General features: G+C 48.3%; 1 protein-coding gene across 10 annotated transcripts in view; it reads left to right on the top strand.

Annotated features, from left to right (window-relative positions):
- The window catches only part of MEGF11 (multiple EGF like domains 11), a 351,654-nt gene that overhangs the window by 328,054 nt on the left and 7,988 nt on the right, over positions 1-15,612 (top strand). The window contains exons 20-25 of one of the 10 annotated variants that reach the window (XM_046007977.1): positions 216-452; positions 1,969-2,087; positions 4,038-4,104; positions 4,676-4,777; positions 7,240-7,296; positions 14,817-15,023. In XM_046007977.1, the coding sequence (XP_045863933.1) occupies positions 216-452; positions 1,969-2,087; positions 4,038-4,104; positions 4,676-4,777; positions 7,240-7,296; positions 14,817-15,023 (789 nt within the window). Of the gene's footprint in view, positions 1-215; positions 453-1,968; positions 2,088-4,037; positions 4,105-4,675; positions 4,778-7,239; positions 7,761-8,174; positions 11,016-14,816; positions 15,024-15,612 lie in introns of those variants that run through there. The other 9 variants (XM_046007980.1, XM_046007982.1, XM_046007985.1 and 6 more) reach the window with 9 other exon arrangements.

Here is a 15,612-nt window from a genome sequence, read left to right as displayed (position 1 = left end):
ATCACATTTGTGCTTTGTCATAAACCTGGAACTCCATCCTCTGGAGGTTGCTGAAGAAACAGGCACAGTGAGGGATAGGATCACACGGGGATTGAAGAACAGGCCCAAAGACCAGAACCCAGGTCCCCTAAATTTAGAGGAGTCTAGGCCCTGGGCCAGGATCTGAAGAGCAAGCAGGCCTGCCCCAGACTCAGGTCCTCCCTCTCCATCCACAGCTGCCCTCATGATGGAGGAGCTGAATCCCTACACCAAGATCAGCCCAGCGCTGGGTGCAGAGCGGCACTCGGTGGGTGCTGTCACGGGAATCGTCCTCTTGTTGTTCCTCATTGTGGTGCTGCTGGGCCTGTTTGCTTGGCGCCGGCGGCGACAGAAAGAGAAAGGCCGTGACCTGGCTCCCCGTGTCTCCTATACACCTGCCATGAGGATGACCAGCACTGACTACTCGCTCTCAGGTAAGGGCTATGCCCCCAGCTTCCGCTCTCCTACCCGAGGAGATATCCTGGGCACCTGGGTTTATTGCTGAACGTGGGTGGTCACGCTTGCAGGATTGCCTGCTGCGGCTCGATGCTCAGACTCTCTTGGAGAGGCAGTGGGGGTGGAGAGCAAAAACCTACTTGGGAAAAGTAGATAGGGTTTTATGAGATTGTCATTTCCTGGGTGCCTAGCTCTGAGCAGCTATGATTAGGAGTCTCCTTCCGTTTCCCCCAGAGCTTCCTTCCCATCTTTCTCACCAGGCTTTGGCCATAGGAACAGTAACTTTCCTAAACTCTCAAGGGTAATCTCTTCTCAGCCCAGTGCCTGAGCCACCTCAAGAAACTGGCCCTGGGGCTGTTTCCAAGCCCTGTTCCATCTCTGCTTCCTTGCTGAAGGCCTCAGAGCACCCTCCCTCCCAGTTTCCAGAGTTAGAAGGGCCCTATTAATACAGTAGAAGGTGATGGTGTCTGACTTGGGGAGGGGGGAGAGTTGAAAGTTTGGGCAATGACCCAGTATGTCCACAAACGTGGTACTATCTCCAATGGGCATTCTATCTAGAGTCTGAATCCGGTGGAGGTGGGGCTTTGGGGCGGAATTCCTTTCTCCTGAACCTGGGACTGTTGCCTTAGAAAGGAGACTTTTGGCTTTAGATTTAGTCAAACAGAAGAGGTCAAAATGCTCCGAAATTGCCCACAGCCCTGGGCCACAGGACGCTGGGCCTGTCTGGGTAGGCACAAGGATGATCACTTTCTCCAGCTGGCTCCATGCAGCCTCCAGCATCTTGGACTTAGAAAACCAAGATCACATCATCCCATTCCTGCTAAGTACTGCCCACCACGTGCCCACTCTGCGAGATGCTACAGGGTAGACAGGAAGTCCAAGTGCAGACCCTGCCTTCAAAGAGCTTCTGGCCTGCTTGCCTCCCTGGGTTTCAGCCAAAGCAAATATCCCCTGACGAAATCCCAAGCCCACAGAGAGGATTAGGGGATTTTCTTCTATGACTGTAATGAGTAAGTCTGGCCAGTTTTCCCACATCACTCCACTGGAATTCCCCTACACTATGGAGGGGTCCTGGAATCCATAAGAGGGCAGGGCCAGCTGGGGCTGAGAGGAGAGGGATTCTCTTTATGGCCTCCTTGCTGGGATAGATCTCTGGAGGGAGGCAGGGGAAGCCAGCACAGCCCTATGCAGGAGCTCAGGGACGTAGGAGGCTGTCAAGGCCAACACTGCTCTCCATGCTCTAGCTGCTGGGTGCCATCCTCCACATTGGCAAGCCTGACATGCCCTGCAGGGAGGGACACTGTGAAGAAAGAGGCAAATTAGGCTCTACAGACTTCTGTGGGGGTAGTGGATACCAGAAAGCTTGGGGGATGGGGGACTTAGGTGTCTCTCCTTGCAGAGCACTCCCAAGGCTGCTCAGCTCAAGTGTTAATATTGGAGCGTCTCATGCCAGGGGCAGGGGTATGATGGTATGGCACCTTGTTCTCTTCCCAGATTTGTCTCAAAGTAGCAGCCATGCCCAGTGCTTTTCCAATTCCAGCTACCACGCACTGGCGTGCGGGGGGCCTGCCACCAGCCAGGCCAGCACTCTGGACAGGAACAGCCCCACCAAGGTACCGGGTCCCCGACTTCCCAGCCCCCTACCCACTGTCCTCCCAGGGAGCCCTCACCTCTGCCCAAGAAGGAACCACACCCCAGCTGGAGGGTTCATGGAGAACCAACTGCCAATACATTAAACACAGCCCTGTGTTCCATAAGACATATAAACACTCTGTGAAACATTTAACAGGAAGCCAGCAGGTTACATGAACTAACAAGTGCCATCTAACCAGCAGACATCACATGTAACCAACCTACAGCATCCCTCAATAGGAAATACACCCCCGTACCCGTGTGTAACGAACTGGTACCAAATCATGTGATCAGCACGTAGAGCCTTCTCATCACCAGATAACCAAGCAGCCATTTTTGCTCTATAACGTATGTAATCAAAACACTACGCCACCTGCCACCAATCACTGCAGAGCATTTCTAACACCACGCATGCAAACAGCACCTTAGAGAGTGACCACTGGTACTTAGGTACCACCAAGATGCCCTTATATCTGGCAGACACATTACTGCTACATACCCGCTACCATATTTTGCAATCAGAACCAACACAAGAGACAGGAAACCCAAACATCAGCTGTAGCCAATTCATTGACAGCGAACCCTTCAGGCCTTCAAGGACAGGTGTGCACCAGCCCAGACAGGGTCCACCCTTTGCAGCTCCCAGCATAACCCTGGCTGGTGGCAAGACCTCCTCTTATAATAAATCACAGGCTCTCAGGCAAGGATGTTTCAGCACACATGGGTAGGGAGCAACAACCCCCCACCCCCACTCCGGCCGCCGGTGGTATGCCTGGACCTGTAGGGGAGAGCAAGAGGTTTGGAAATGTAAACAGCCTCAAGGACCAAAAGGTCTGACAGGCTCCTGCTGCACACCTCTAGACACCACCTAAGCGTGTGCGCATACACACACACCACCCCACCCCCCCTCCGCACACGCATGCATATGATAGCAGGACCATGAGGGCAATTGCAGGGCTCCTGGCCTCCTGTACAGGAAAGATGGACAGAAGCAGTTTTCATGTTCCAAGCCTCTGCCCTAGAGCTCTGGGAATCCTTTCACCCTGTGGCCCCACAGAAAATGTCCACCAGTCCACAGGCCTGGTGGCAGTTCAGCTTGAACCCCCTAACATAACACAGGGGCAACCACAGTCAAGCCAGAACACCAAGGCCACTTTCTGCCACTTGTTCTCAGCCTCAGTTTTCGTATGAAAGGGAAGTGCTGTATACAGTGTGTCCCCAGGCCCCTGTGCAAAGTCTGTAGCCCTCAGCCCCACACCTTTGGTCCCTCTTCCTGTGTTCTCTCCTCAGCTTGGACTCTCATTCCCAGCTTCAGCTTTAGGCTTGTCTGAGGAGCTTGAAGCTGAGGGAAGGAAATCTGGATTTTCCTAGTATGAGGCTCTTGCTTATTCGCTAGACCCATATTATCAAGGCTGCAGCAGGTCAGAAACAAATAATGCTAAGGACAAGCCTTTCCCTAGCTCACGAAAGGGAGACTCTCCCACAGGACAGGTCAGGTAGCAGGGGTGACCACGATGTGGCAGACAGCCTTAGCACCTCCCTTTGACTGGCGATGGCCTCAAGTTGCATCTGAGACACTGCCATAGCCAGTTCTCCTACAGCTCAGCCCCGCCTGGCTGACCTACTTCCCTGTCAGGGCCAGCCAGCTAGGCTCAGGCCACTTCTTGGCTCTTGGGCAGCCCTGCCCTACTTTGTCCCAAGGGCTGGGAACCCTATAAATTCAGCCAAACAGCTCAGAAGGGGGTAGATTCCACTCCCACTGATCTCAGTCATGCCGTGGTACACCTAGCTCTTCCTTTCCCTCAGTGACCTGAGATGTAGGTGGGTCCGGATCATCACAGGGGTGGGTGCACAAGGCTGGGCAAAGTGAAGGCTGGGCAGGGGCACCGAGAGACCAAAGGGATTAACTTGCTCTCCTACTCTCCGAACAGCTCAGTAACAAGTCCCTTGACAGAGACACAACAGGCTGGACCCCCTACAGCTTTGTGAACGTGTTAGGTCAGTAGCGGTTTGAGTCTGATCCCCTCCTGTCCTCCTTTCTGCACAGTGAAAGGGTCCCTGTCCTAGCTCCAAGAGAGGAGGTTAGTAGATGAATCCTGAGCATGGGTTCCCCCAGGGAGAAGGTGTGTGAGGAAACTCAAGCCCTTGTTTTCGGTTTTCATAAGCAAATGAAGCCCAGGATGCCCTTCATTTCTAATAGGGGAGAGTGGCTATGACCTGTGGACCACAAAGGAGACAGCTAGGGCCTGGATGTGGGAGAGAGATTTATTCACCGTCTGGGAAAGGGACCCTTGACTGAGCCAGGCCCTGCCAAGGTATTCCTTTCCAAGGGCTTCCTTCCTCTGCCCCACTGCCCTAGTGGGCACCAATTCCGGGGGGGTGAGTAGTGAGGGAGGAAAGGTAGATGGCCTCAACTCTAATAGATCCCCCTGGCCTTGTCCCTCTAGATATTACACATCGGGGCCCTGACTCCTTCCAGCCTGCCCAACCCTGACCCCCTCCATACTCCCCACCCTGCTATGCCAGGGCCCTGGGAATAATGGCTCCTCCCTGTCATTCCTCTCACTAGACTCCCATTTCCAGATCAGTGCCCTGGAGGCCAGGTACCCGCCCGAGGACTTCTACATTGAACTTAGACACCTCAGCCGCCCCGCTGAGCCACACTCACCAGGTTAGACCCCCCAGCCCTACCCTCTACCCACTGGGCTCCCGGGCTTTCCTACCAGCCCAGACCCAGCACCTACCCTACCCCTTCCTGTCCCTTGACTCACCTGCATGGTCCCAGAACTCTCCCTTTTGGGCCCTCCTCCTTCCCAACATGGTTAGTCTATAAACCCAATCCCATATCTAAAGGAAGCTTGCCTGGATTCATCCCCCATCACCCCTTCTGCTCCCATCGTGGTCAGTGGATGTGGACAAACTGACAGGTATTACGTGAAAGGGACACAACATAATTGTACTCCCTATAGGCTACAGAATACAACCCTAAACCACTGAGAAATGAGGATGGGGACACCTTTGGGGTTCTCTGGGCCCTGTGGGTGTGGATGACAAGCCCAGTGTCCCCCACAGAGAGAGACCCTAGACCCACCAGTGGCTCAGGTCAAGCTCTCCCAGATCATACAGTAGGGTTGTCAAGCAGGGATCTGGAGAGGTTGGGGTAAGATGTGCCAACCATCATCCTCTCTGCTCTGTATTAGGCTCAAGCTAGTGGCTTAGGAAAGATGAAAAAAAGCAGACTTGCAAAGTCAGGCCTGCGGGAGGGGAGTTATAGAAATAGGTACCATAGGAACTAACAGAGAATGCAGCCTCCCTAACAAGTGGCCTCGCAGGCATGACTTTAGTATACTGGACAACCCTCGGGCTCTGGCTGGTTTCTAGAGCTCAAGGAAATGCAGCTCTGCCAACCCTGGGTGCAATAGCACTAAAAAGCATGAAGGTTCTGAATTTATCTGCCCACTGAGCAGCTGTGGGCTGCAAAGACCCTGAGTCTGTACCTAGGAGTCTGTGCTCTTGGCTGTGGGTCCCCTGGGCCGTGTCGAGATCTTTCAATAACCTCACCAAGTACAACCATTTACCACCCCCCCCCCCACACACACACCTTCCTCCCACTCCTGCCACACATGCACACTACCCCCATGCTGTATGTCTTTCCCCAGGGGCGCATGGTCTGGGCTCAGCCCAGATTTCTCCCCGCTTCCAAGATGTACACTCTACAGTGTAGCCAGAGCCACCACTTGCTATCATTTTGTGGCTTACACTAAGGCAGGCTGGTGGCTAATGAAGAGAATACTTAGGGAGATCTAGTTTCTAGTTCATGTGGTGTCAGACAAGTCACTGCCCCTCTTTGGGCCTCAGTTTCCTGGAAAAGGAAACAGCCTCAGGGAGGGTGAAGGAAGCCCTTGTCTAGTATAAAGGGATGCCAACTGATGCCAGGGATACACACTGTTAATCGTATTTCTGAAGGGCACAGGTACCTATAGGCCTTGTAGGAGAATAGCAAACCAGAGGAAAACTTGGACTGGTTCTGCCTTATCAGTCAGTAACGTGGGGAAGGCAGGCAGATAAAAACAGATTCCTACAAAACGAACTTAGGAACTCAGTGGAGGAGGTAATGGTATGGGGATATATCTAAACAGCATTGGGTTGGCCTTCAGTGTCCAAAACAAGGAGAGCCGAGTGGAGTCATATTGTATTTCAGTAATTACTTGCTGCATACCTTGCCTGATAGTGTGTCCTCAGTTAAAAGCTGGGAAAAAAAAAAAAAAAAGGACTTCGAGCCAGAGTCCTCGCAGTTCTCAACCTAAAAATGCCAGACAAGCTTCTTTTCTGGTATCACCAGCAGCAAAGAACTTGAGCTTGGTCCCTGAAGTTTAATGTCCTGCCTCTGGCTACGGCTTTAGGACCATGCATTGTAGGAGCTGGATAAACTGACAGCCAAAAGGGAGAGAAATCCTTCTGGATTAAGAACACTAGTAATACTTTTCAAAGACAATTCTCAATTATGTACAAATGGTCCACTCCCCAAAATGGGTAACTAAGCGGACCATGGCGGGGAGTGATTATATCCTGGAAAGATGACTAATCAAGAATCTCAGCCACCAGTCCCCCTCCCTCTCTGGTTCCCTTCAGTCAAGCTTCAGATCCAGGAGAGGAGGCAGGACCAGAGCTGAGAGGTAAGAAACAGTCTTCAACGCCATTCTAAGATCCAAAAGAACTGGGATTTGGAATGTCATACACCCCTTCCCTAAGCTAGAACTGGCCCTGATTCATTCCTTGTCCCTGTACTTCTGGAGCTTGGAACTTCACCTATAGTGTGATTGCAGGTGGCATGAAAACTGCCTGTGACCACCTGGTGGAAGACACACCCCTCGGAGTTAAGGTTAAAGAGGAAGCGGGCGGCACATGCCAGGGGGCGCTGTAGCTCACCACTAATGCTTCTGAACCCTGTAAGAATTCCTGCATGGTCCAAATGATTTAGAGTAGATTAAACCCGGAATAATCCTCTAGCACTAAAGAACTAATTTTACGGGTAGGGGAGGGAAAAAAAGCAAGAAAAAGTAAAGCAAAAACATATGCGGTCTAAGTAAACATCACTCACCCCATTTTTCTCTTTACACTATTTTAATGCAGGTGCTTGTGGAATGGATAGACGTCAGAACACATACATTATGGACAAAGGCTTCAAAGGTAGAGTATCCAATCCTGACGTCCCATTAGAAAGGGCTTAGCAAGATAAACAGTGCAGTCGTGAAATGACCAGGAATTCTACCAGAGAGACACTGCGCACATCCCTTACCTCACTGCCCCCAAAAGTAAAAAGACCACAGGACCTGGGCTGCTGGGTAGCTCTGCTCAGGAGGAGCAATCATAATAATAATGAATTTATATTTCCATTTAAGTTGCACCTGCTTAGCAAGCGCTTCTGGGTTTTTTATAGATGCCAGCTAAATGTCTTCAGAAATGTAGAATGTCATTATCCAGCCAATTAGTATGAGTTAAATTGATTATAAGTTCTGAAATAAAGTCAATCTACCTGCCCCAGAGGCCTCCTGTCGTTGCGCTGGCGAGGACTTCCACCCTGCACCTGCTGGCTTTCTGGAGCACAAGGAATGAAAATAATATGTAGCGTTAATACTGTATGGCACCGCACCCTCGAGATCTCTGCCCCTGAGAGCGGGGAGGTCGGGACTAATCCCAAGCACACAGGAACTGTAAGTTGGATCATCCTTCTAGGAAGTCTGTGAGTGAAACCAAGGATGAAGGTCAGGTCCTGCTCTCGGCTTAGGCCCTACATTTCAATAACAGAACGTGTGAAATAGGTGGCTTTGGAACTATGTCACTTACTATTCCATCAAGTATTAACTGTGACCCTAGACTGGGAGCACTCCAAGGCCCAGATTCCTCATCTGCAAGTTCAGGGTAATTATGCCTATCCTGAAGTCTAATGACTATCCTAATGTCTAATAAGATTATTATGAGTATCTAATAAAAATCAGATGGGAAGTGTTTTTTGCATCTTCTAAAGGGTTGTACTAATGTAATAGGGCTGTACTTTTGTCTCTGAGGTCTACTTAGGAGTCTCAGCCACGCTGAAAGAGACGATCAACAGCAGAGATCCCAGTGGCTATCACAGATCTAGCCATGCACCAAAACCACCTGGAAAGCTTCTGAAACATACAGAGGTCCACACCCCCTATTGCCAAGACTCTGAAGCAGTAGATCTGGAGTCCTGGAGTCTCCATTTGTTATTAGTACTTCAGGGCGTTCTTAAGCAGCATATGTCACCCAACTAATACTTAAGAACCACTTGCCTAGACTGACCCAGATTTCCTGGATTACTGTTCTGGTTTTTCAGACTTAGCTTTAGTTATACCTGAGACACAACCATTTCCTAACCCAGGAGAGCTAGTCATCTGTAGCCATGGGTGGAGTGGTTATTAGCAGTGGAGCGAGCTAGAGGTCATTGTTCTGAGCAAGAGAGCAGGAAGGGTCTCCATGAACACGTTAGGATGTGTACAGCCCAAGAGAACAATCTGAGATCAGGAGGTCAGTCACCCCTTGGCTTCTGGACAGCCAAAGTTCACTACTCCCTTGGGAACATCAATTCTGGCCATTTTCTGTGTATTGACTCAAACCATCCAAATGGACACAAGCACCATTACTGTAGTGAATGGTACAGTGGTGAGGTGAAGCTAAAAACAGAAAGCTTTACTGTTTTATCACTGTGACCCAAGACCTCTCAATTTCTTTCTCAAAGAGGTGTGGGGACTGTGCAGAAAGATCTCTTAAGAGACTTTCTAGCTCCAAAAATATGCATGACTCAAGCATGGGTAAGCTCAGACAGGCCCAAACAGTTCAATAAATGAGCACATAACTCTCCTATGCACTTTGTTGTCCCATGCATTGCGATTAGGGTAACTGCTTTCAGACTCGAAACCATAAATGTGTAACAAAGCTAAGGAGGGCAGTGTCTCTGCCTCAGCGTCATTCATTCCTATTTCGTGGGATCATGTATCTGAGCCTGTAAGTGCAGGGAAGGCCATTTTTTTGCAGCCAGATTTTGTTTCACCACTGACTATAATCATCCCTTAAATTAGAGAGAAAAGCAGGCTGCCTAGTAGGTACATATGCCAACAGATGCTGGGAAGCAACACACAGAACAAGAGAATTCAAGAAGAGGAAAATGAAATGTCACAGTTTGGAACTTTACAGAAATACTTATCAAAGACATGGAATAAATCCCACTAACTGGCTGATAAACAAATAAACATTTAATAAACTAGTCTGTACCAGGAACAAAATTACTTCCTAAAACTACTGGGCCAAACCAAATGAGAACCATTAAGAGTGAAGAGTCTGAGTGTTCTCTAAACTCAACGGGCAAGAACCTGGCCTGGAAGTTTTGGATTCGAGTCCTAGTTCTTACTGTGGGTGGCACTGACTGGGTCACACTGTTATTTCCTGTGTTTTTCTACCTCCATTAGAATGATGAGGTTTGTTGTACTGGCACCATTTCTACGGCCCCTCCATGTCCTAATTCAGCCAGTGCTCCTTCTTGCCCTTGTTACTTTCCTTCAGCCCTCCGCTCACTGTCATCCTGAGGTTGAACAACACCACGCACTACTTGCTGTGCTAACCCTATTTTACCTCTAAACACCTGTCCATCTCCCCTTCCCCCCTCAACACAATGATACTGTAACAAACTGCCTTATGTTTAATTCCTTGTCAGGCATTTCAAAGCGCTACAGAAGAAATCCTCCCTGGCACTTTCCATCACCTTTATGATCCTGAAATCCTGAATCCCACTTGTTGCTGCCACAGGGAAGCCACCTGTATGCTCCTTGCTAATCCAGCCTCCACGGGTCTCCTTGCAATAACTTTGGGTTCCCAGATAGTGAGGAGTCCAGTGACATCCTGAAAACTATTTTTAGCCAGTGTGGTTCTCCTTCTGACTCTGAAATCTCCTTTTTCTTCTCACCATATCCTTGTCTCTCAATGAAGAGAAGAATGCTAACCTAGGGCCCAGGAAGAGAAAAGGCAGTGTGGCTTTCTAATAATAGTAATAGGCCGAGAAGAAACATGTTCAGTGCAGGGGTTTTCCCCAAGTGTGAAATACTAACTTTACCTAGATGTTCGGGTGAACCTAAAAGTTCCAATCCCACTCACTAGGTGGCCTTAGAAAGTCATTTCCCCTCTCTGGATTTGCCGCTTCCTTTATAAAAGGAAGGTTTTTAGGCTCATTCCAAGGCCCCTTCCGCATCTGAGGGTAAGAAGACAGTGTGTGATTTGGGAGAGGTGGGAACAAGGTGAGAACAGCCAGCACGGCACGACAAACCTAAGCCTTCAGTCCTGATGCTAATTACAGGCCTTGGAGGAGTGACTCCCCAAAGCTTAAGTAGCTTTGGTGGACGCTTCCCCTTTCCTCGCAAAATGCCCCAAGGGCAGGGACTGGTGGGGGGGGTGGGGCTATAAAAGGACAAGGAAGTATCTTAGAGAGGCCAGTTGCTCTTCCCCTTACCCCACCCTCCCTGAGGGCTGGCAGGTAGATGACTCAGCTGAAGAGACAATAGCTTTCTAAAGTGTAAGTTTTTCAGCTAGCCTTGCCCTTTCCTCCCTCCAGTTCCCACAAATAGAATCCAGATTATTCCATAATCCAACACCCTCTTCTGACCACCTCAAATCACAACACAGACTTCTGCATCCTTTCTTTCCCTCTGGTCCCATTATGAAGGTACAGCTTCTCCTTGAAACAAATCCCCTCCCCCAACCCCAACTTCTCTTTTATTCATTTAGGTGCATCCCCTGCTGCACAGCAGACTATTTGCAGCTGTCCCCCTTATCTGTAGTTTCTCTTTCCTCGGTTTCAGTTAGCCCACAGTCACATGATCAAGGTCAATAGTGGCCTGTCATAATGCCTACCTAGGTCATTCACCTCACTTTACCATCTCACATCATCACAAGAAGGGTGAGTATACCGTACAATAAAGTATTTTGGGAGACCCCATTCATATAACATATCACATTATATGATAATTGTTCTATTAGTACTGTGTTTAATCTTACTGTGCTTAACTTACAAATTAAACTTTAGCATAGGAAAAAACAATATATAGAGGATTCAGTACTATCTGTGGTTTCAGGAATCCACTAGGGATCTTGGAAAGTATCCCTGTGGATTGGTAGGGATGGGGAGACTGCTATATACCCCCAAACTTGAAGGCAGCCTTGACTTTTCTGGTGGAAATGAGAAGAGGGGCACTACTGGCTGACGGAGGATCTGCTCTTTGAGCCACAGCTTCAAGACTCTCCCACTGCCCTAACTGAATCAATCATGGGATTATCCACAAAAAGTTTAGAGCCTGGCCTTTGTCAGCAGGGCTTGGCCCCACTGATAGAAGGTATTCCTTGATGAGGGTAAGGGGAAGCTATTATAGGCGTAATTTGCATTTAGAAATCTAGAACGGGGGGCACCTGGGTGGCTCAGTGGGTTAAAGCCTCTGCCTTCGGCTCAGGTCATGATCTCAGGGCCCTGGGATCGAGCCCCACATCGGGCTCTCCGCTCTGCGGGGAGCCTGCTTCCTCCTCTCTCTCTGCCTGCCTCTCTGCCTAGTTGTGATTTCTCTCTGTCAAATAAATAAAATATTAAAAAAAAAAAGAAATCTAGAACGGAGGACAGGTATAATATGCAAAGGGAAAACACTATGATTGGCTACAGGAGAAGATGGGTTGAGCCCTAACTTAACTACTTACTAACATTAGGTGCACTTTATGAGCTTCAGTATCCTCATTTCTAAAGTAGTAATCATAGCCCTTTCTGCCCAGCCCTCTTCACAGATGTAACAAGTTTCAAATGACCTAACTGGAATCAATATACTAGAATAAGGGCTACATTTTCTGTCACTATTCCTCAACTTTCAGAAAACATGCACCTAAGGTAGCCGCCAATCAAAGTAAAAGGATGTGCCAGGGTGGGGAGGAGAGGAGGGTATTTTTTTTTTTTAAAGATTTTATTTATTTGATATATAGAGATGGATTACAAGCAGATAGAGAGGCAAGCAGAGAGAGACGGGGAAGCAGGCTCCCTGCTGAGCAGAGAGCCCAATGTGGGGCTCGATCCCAGGACCCTAAGATCACGACCTGAGCTGAAGGCAGAGGCTTAACCCACTGAGCCACCCAGGCACCCCGAGAGGAGGGTATTAAGAGAACTTTTCACTCAGGAGAAGACAGCCCTTCTTCTTTTTTTTTTTTTTTAAATTTTTATTTCTTTGACAGAGAGAAATCACAACTAGGCAGAGAGGCAGGCAGAGAGAGAGGAGGAAGCAGGCTCCCTGCCAAGCAGAGAGCCCCATGCGGGGCTCGATCCCAGGACCCTGGGACCATGACCTGAGCTGAAGGCAGAGGCTTTAACCCACTGAGCACCCAGGCGCCCCAAGACAGCCCTTCTTTAAGCAGCTCTAGTCCTCAGCTTCCAAACCAGCAGCTCTGGGTCATACTGCCTTACTCTTTGGATACCAAGTTCAGAGAACCCAAAGTGGGACTTCCTGGGGACTTCCTGGACATACCCCCAGCCCCTGTACTAAGAAACAAAGTACTCACTAGAAGCAACTTCATGTGGCTCTGGGTAGACTGTGGCCTAGGTCCCATAACCCAGTTTCCTCATACGAGCCTCACCAGCACCTGGGCCTGCTCATTGTCCAGCAAGAATGTTTTCCCCTACTCCTCTCTAGGGCTCTATGCTAGAAAGAGGCCACAATCTGAGATGCGACCAAGGCCAACATCTTCTACCCGTGGGCCAGGATGAGATGGAAAATGCTGAGCCTGGTTGTGGATCTCATTCTACTACTGACAAGCAGTGTGACCTGGGGCGGGGGGGGGGGTCACTTCCATGACAAGCCACGGTTTCTTCATAAGCAGTAAAAGGGAAGGAGAGGATTAATTATGGCTCTAGCTACACTGCGGGTATTAGGAATAACTGACTGAATGGGTAAATGTACTTTCGTACAACACTGAGGAAATGTTACCTGCTGAAACAAATATCCATAACCCTATACTCAGAAAAGTAAATCCCCTCCCAACCAGTCACCTTTTGTGGGAGAGAACACTGCTAGTGGTGACACACAACTTTCAGCCACATGGAATGTTCTGATGTCCCAGGACCTAGTCACCCCTTGAGTTACAATGATCCCTTTATTATTATTTTTTTACATTTTCATTAATCTCACAAGCTGGAGGCAGAGCATGTGATTGTTCTAGTGGAAGACTGTCCAAGAATTTCACCATCTGCTACCACTTACAGAAATTCAGAGCTGAGAAATATAGAAATTTCACCATCTGCTACCACTTAGCGAAATTTAGACCTCTCAAGACCACTCATTACTGTTGAGCCCCTATAATTCCATGCTTATTTCTAGACCCCTTGGCTGGCAGATCGCCACAGAACAATGAGGGCCAGAGTTGGCCAGATTACAAAGAATCTAGTGCTTTTTCCAGGCAAGTCTTGGCTCACTTAAAGTGAGCTACAAAAGGCAGTGATCTTCCTAAAAGGGGAAAATGGCATAGAGGATGAAGGAGGGCTCCCCTTCCCGTGACTCCCCATCACTTCCTTCCTCCAGTGAGCTATAGTTACTTTGCCTCGTATTTGGAAACTAGTCTGCATCCTTTTGTACCCAAACACAGCCTGAAGTCTTGGGGAAGATGCACCTGAGAGGCAGCAAGAGAGGAAACATGAGTTCTAGTATCAGAAGAAGATACCGCGGGGTGCCTGGGTAGCTTGGTGGGTTAAAGCCTCTGCCTTCAGCTCAGGTCCTGATCCTGGGGTCCTGGGATCGAGCCCCGCGTCGGGCTCTTTGCTCAGCAGGGAGCTTGCTTCCCTTCCTCTCTCTCTGCCTACTTGTGATCTCTGTCAAATAAATAAATAAAATCTTAAAAAAAGAAGAAGAAGAAGAAGAAGATACCACTAAAATTGGTTTCCATTAGCATTCCTAAGTACTGGAACAAGTGAACCCAGAGGATGCAATGGAAGGCTTACTAGACAACAGGAACTTTCCAAAGGCTAGCCTGAGACCCAGGTGCTTTTTAAACCTCTATTACACTTCTGCCTCCCCCAGCTCTGATCACAAGCTTCTCATGAGCAGGGATGCTGCCGAGTTTGCTGCCTAAAGGTTGCCAAACTACTGGCACCTGTGCCAAATCACACACCTATTCTGAATCTAAGTTTCTTACTTATCAAAAAGAATTCAGAGGAAGAATGGTATCACAGAACAAACATGGGCCAAGGAGTTCCAAGGCATGCAGTCAAGCCTTGGCCCTGCCATTTATGAGCTTACAGGACATTAGCCAAGTCACTTTTATCTCTCTGGGCCTTCATCCTATAAAATGCAAAGTATCAACTATCTTTGTAGGATTTTGTAAAAAAATAATAGATGTGAAAGCACATTATGAGTATCTTGAATTAATCCCCTTCTGGTTCTGTACCTGAGTACTATGAACAAAAATGTCTCTATCCGTCCAAAAACAAAAGTTTCTTTGTGAAAAGAACACTGCCTACCTAGGAAAGCACTCTTCAACTATTTAAAGAAGGAAATCTTGGATTATCATAGGCTTTTACAGATCCAGGATCCTGAAGGCACATCAACTGCAATCTGTTTCTGGTACTGAAATTAAGTCTGTGTCCTTGTATGTCCTAAGAAATCTCTCTTGCCTTACAGATTACATGAAAGAATCCGTGTGCAGTTCTAGCACTTGTTCCTTGAATAGCAGTGAAAACCCTTACGCCACAATTAAGGACCCACCCATCCTCACCTGCAAGCTTCCAGAAAGCAGCTATGTAGAAATGAAGTCGCCTATGCACAGGGGGTCTCCGTACACAGATATGCCATCCTTGTCGACATCTAATAAAAATATATATGAAGTTGGTAGGTGTCTCAAATAAGTAACTGAAGTGAAATCAGGGCAATAGTGCAGCATATGAAGTAAAAACAAGGCCTCTCCACTCACCCTGTCTCGAAAACACACCCTTCTTTTGTTGCCTTTTAAGGAATCCAAGGTGAATGGTCTTTCCCAGGATCACCCTCCTCTCTCATGCAGGAAATCAAATTCCCATGTCAAATCTGCTTTAAAGAGAAATACTAGGACTACTATGAAGCAGAAATGCTGGGGGTGGGGCAATCAGTGGGTACACACACTTCAGATGATTGCTGATACAAATTCCAGTTTAAAAAGAAAATCAGAACAGACATTTGCAAGCTTCCAAATCACCCTCTTCTACCTTCTCCCAGTTTTACCTATGTCCCTGGGCTTATTGATAAGACCCCTACCTCTAGGATATTCCAAACCTCTTGGTTTTGACCAGAGCTTGGGATTCTGATAGTACACTCACGTAAGTTTTCCATTTTATTAAGCAATTGAGCAAGCCTCAATCCTAACCCTCATGTATTTCCCAAACATCTATAAATCCCTGGCTTCTCTCCCTATCAAGTTAAATAAGAACTCTCTTCCCCTCAA

Source organism: Meles meles, chromosome 6 (genome assembly GCF_922984935.1).
Source record: "Meles meles chromosome 6, mMelMel3.1 paternal haplotype, whole genome shotgun sequence".
In the NCBI taxonomy this organism is placed as follows: Eukaryota; Metazoa; Chordata; class Mammalia; order Carnivora; family Mustelidae; genus Meles; species Meles meles.
Note: the sequence above shows the minus strand (reverse complement) of the source record. Positions and strands in the feature narration are given on the sequence as shown.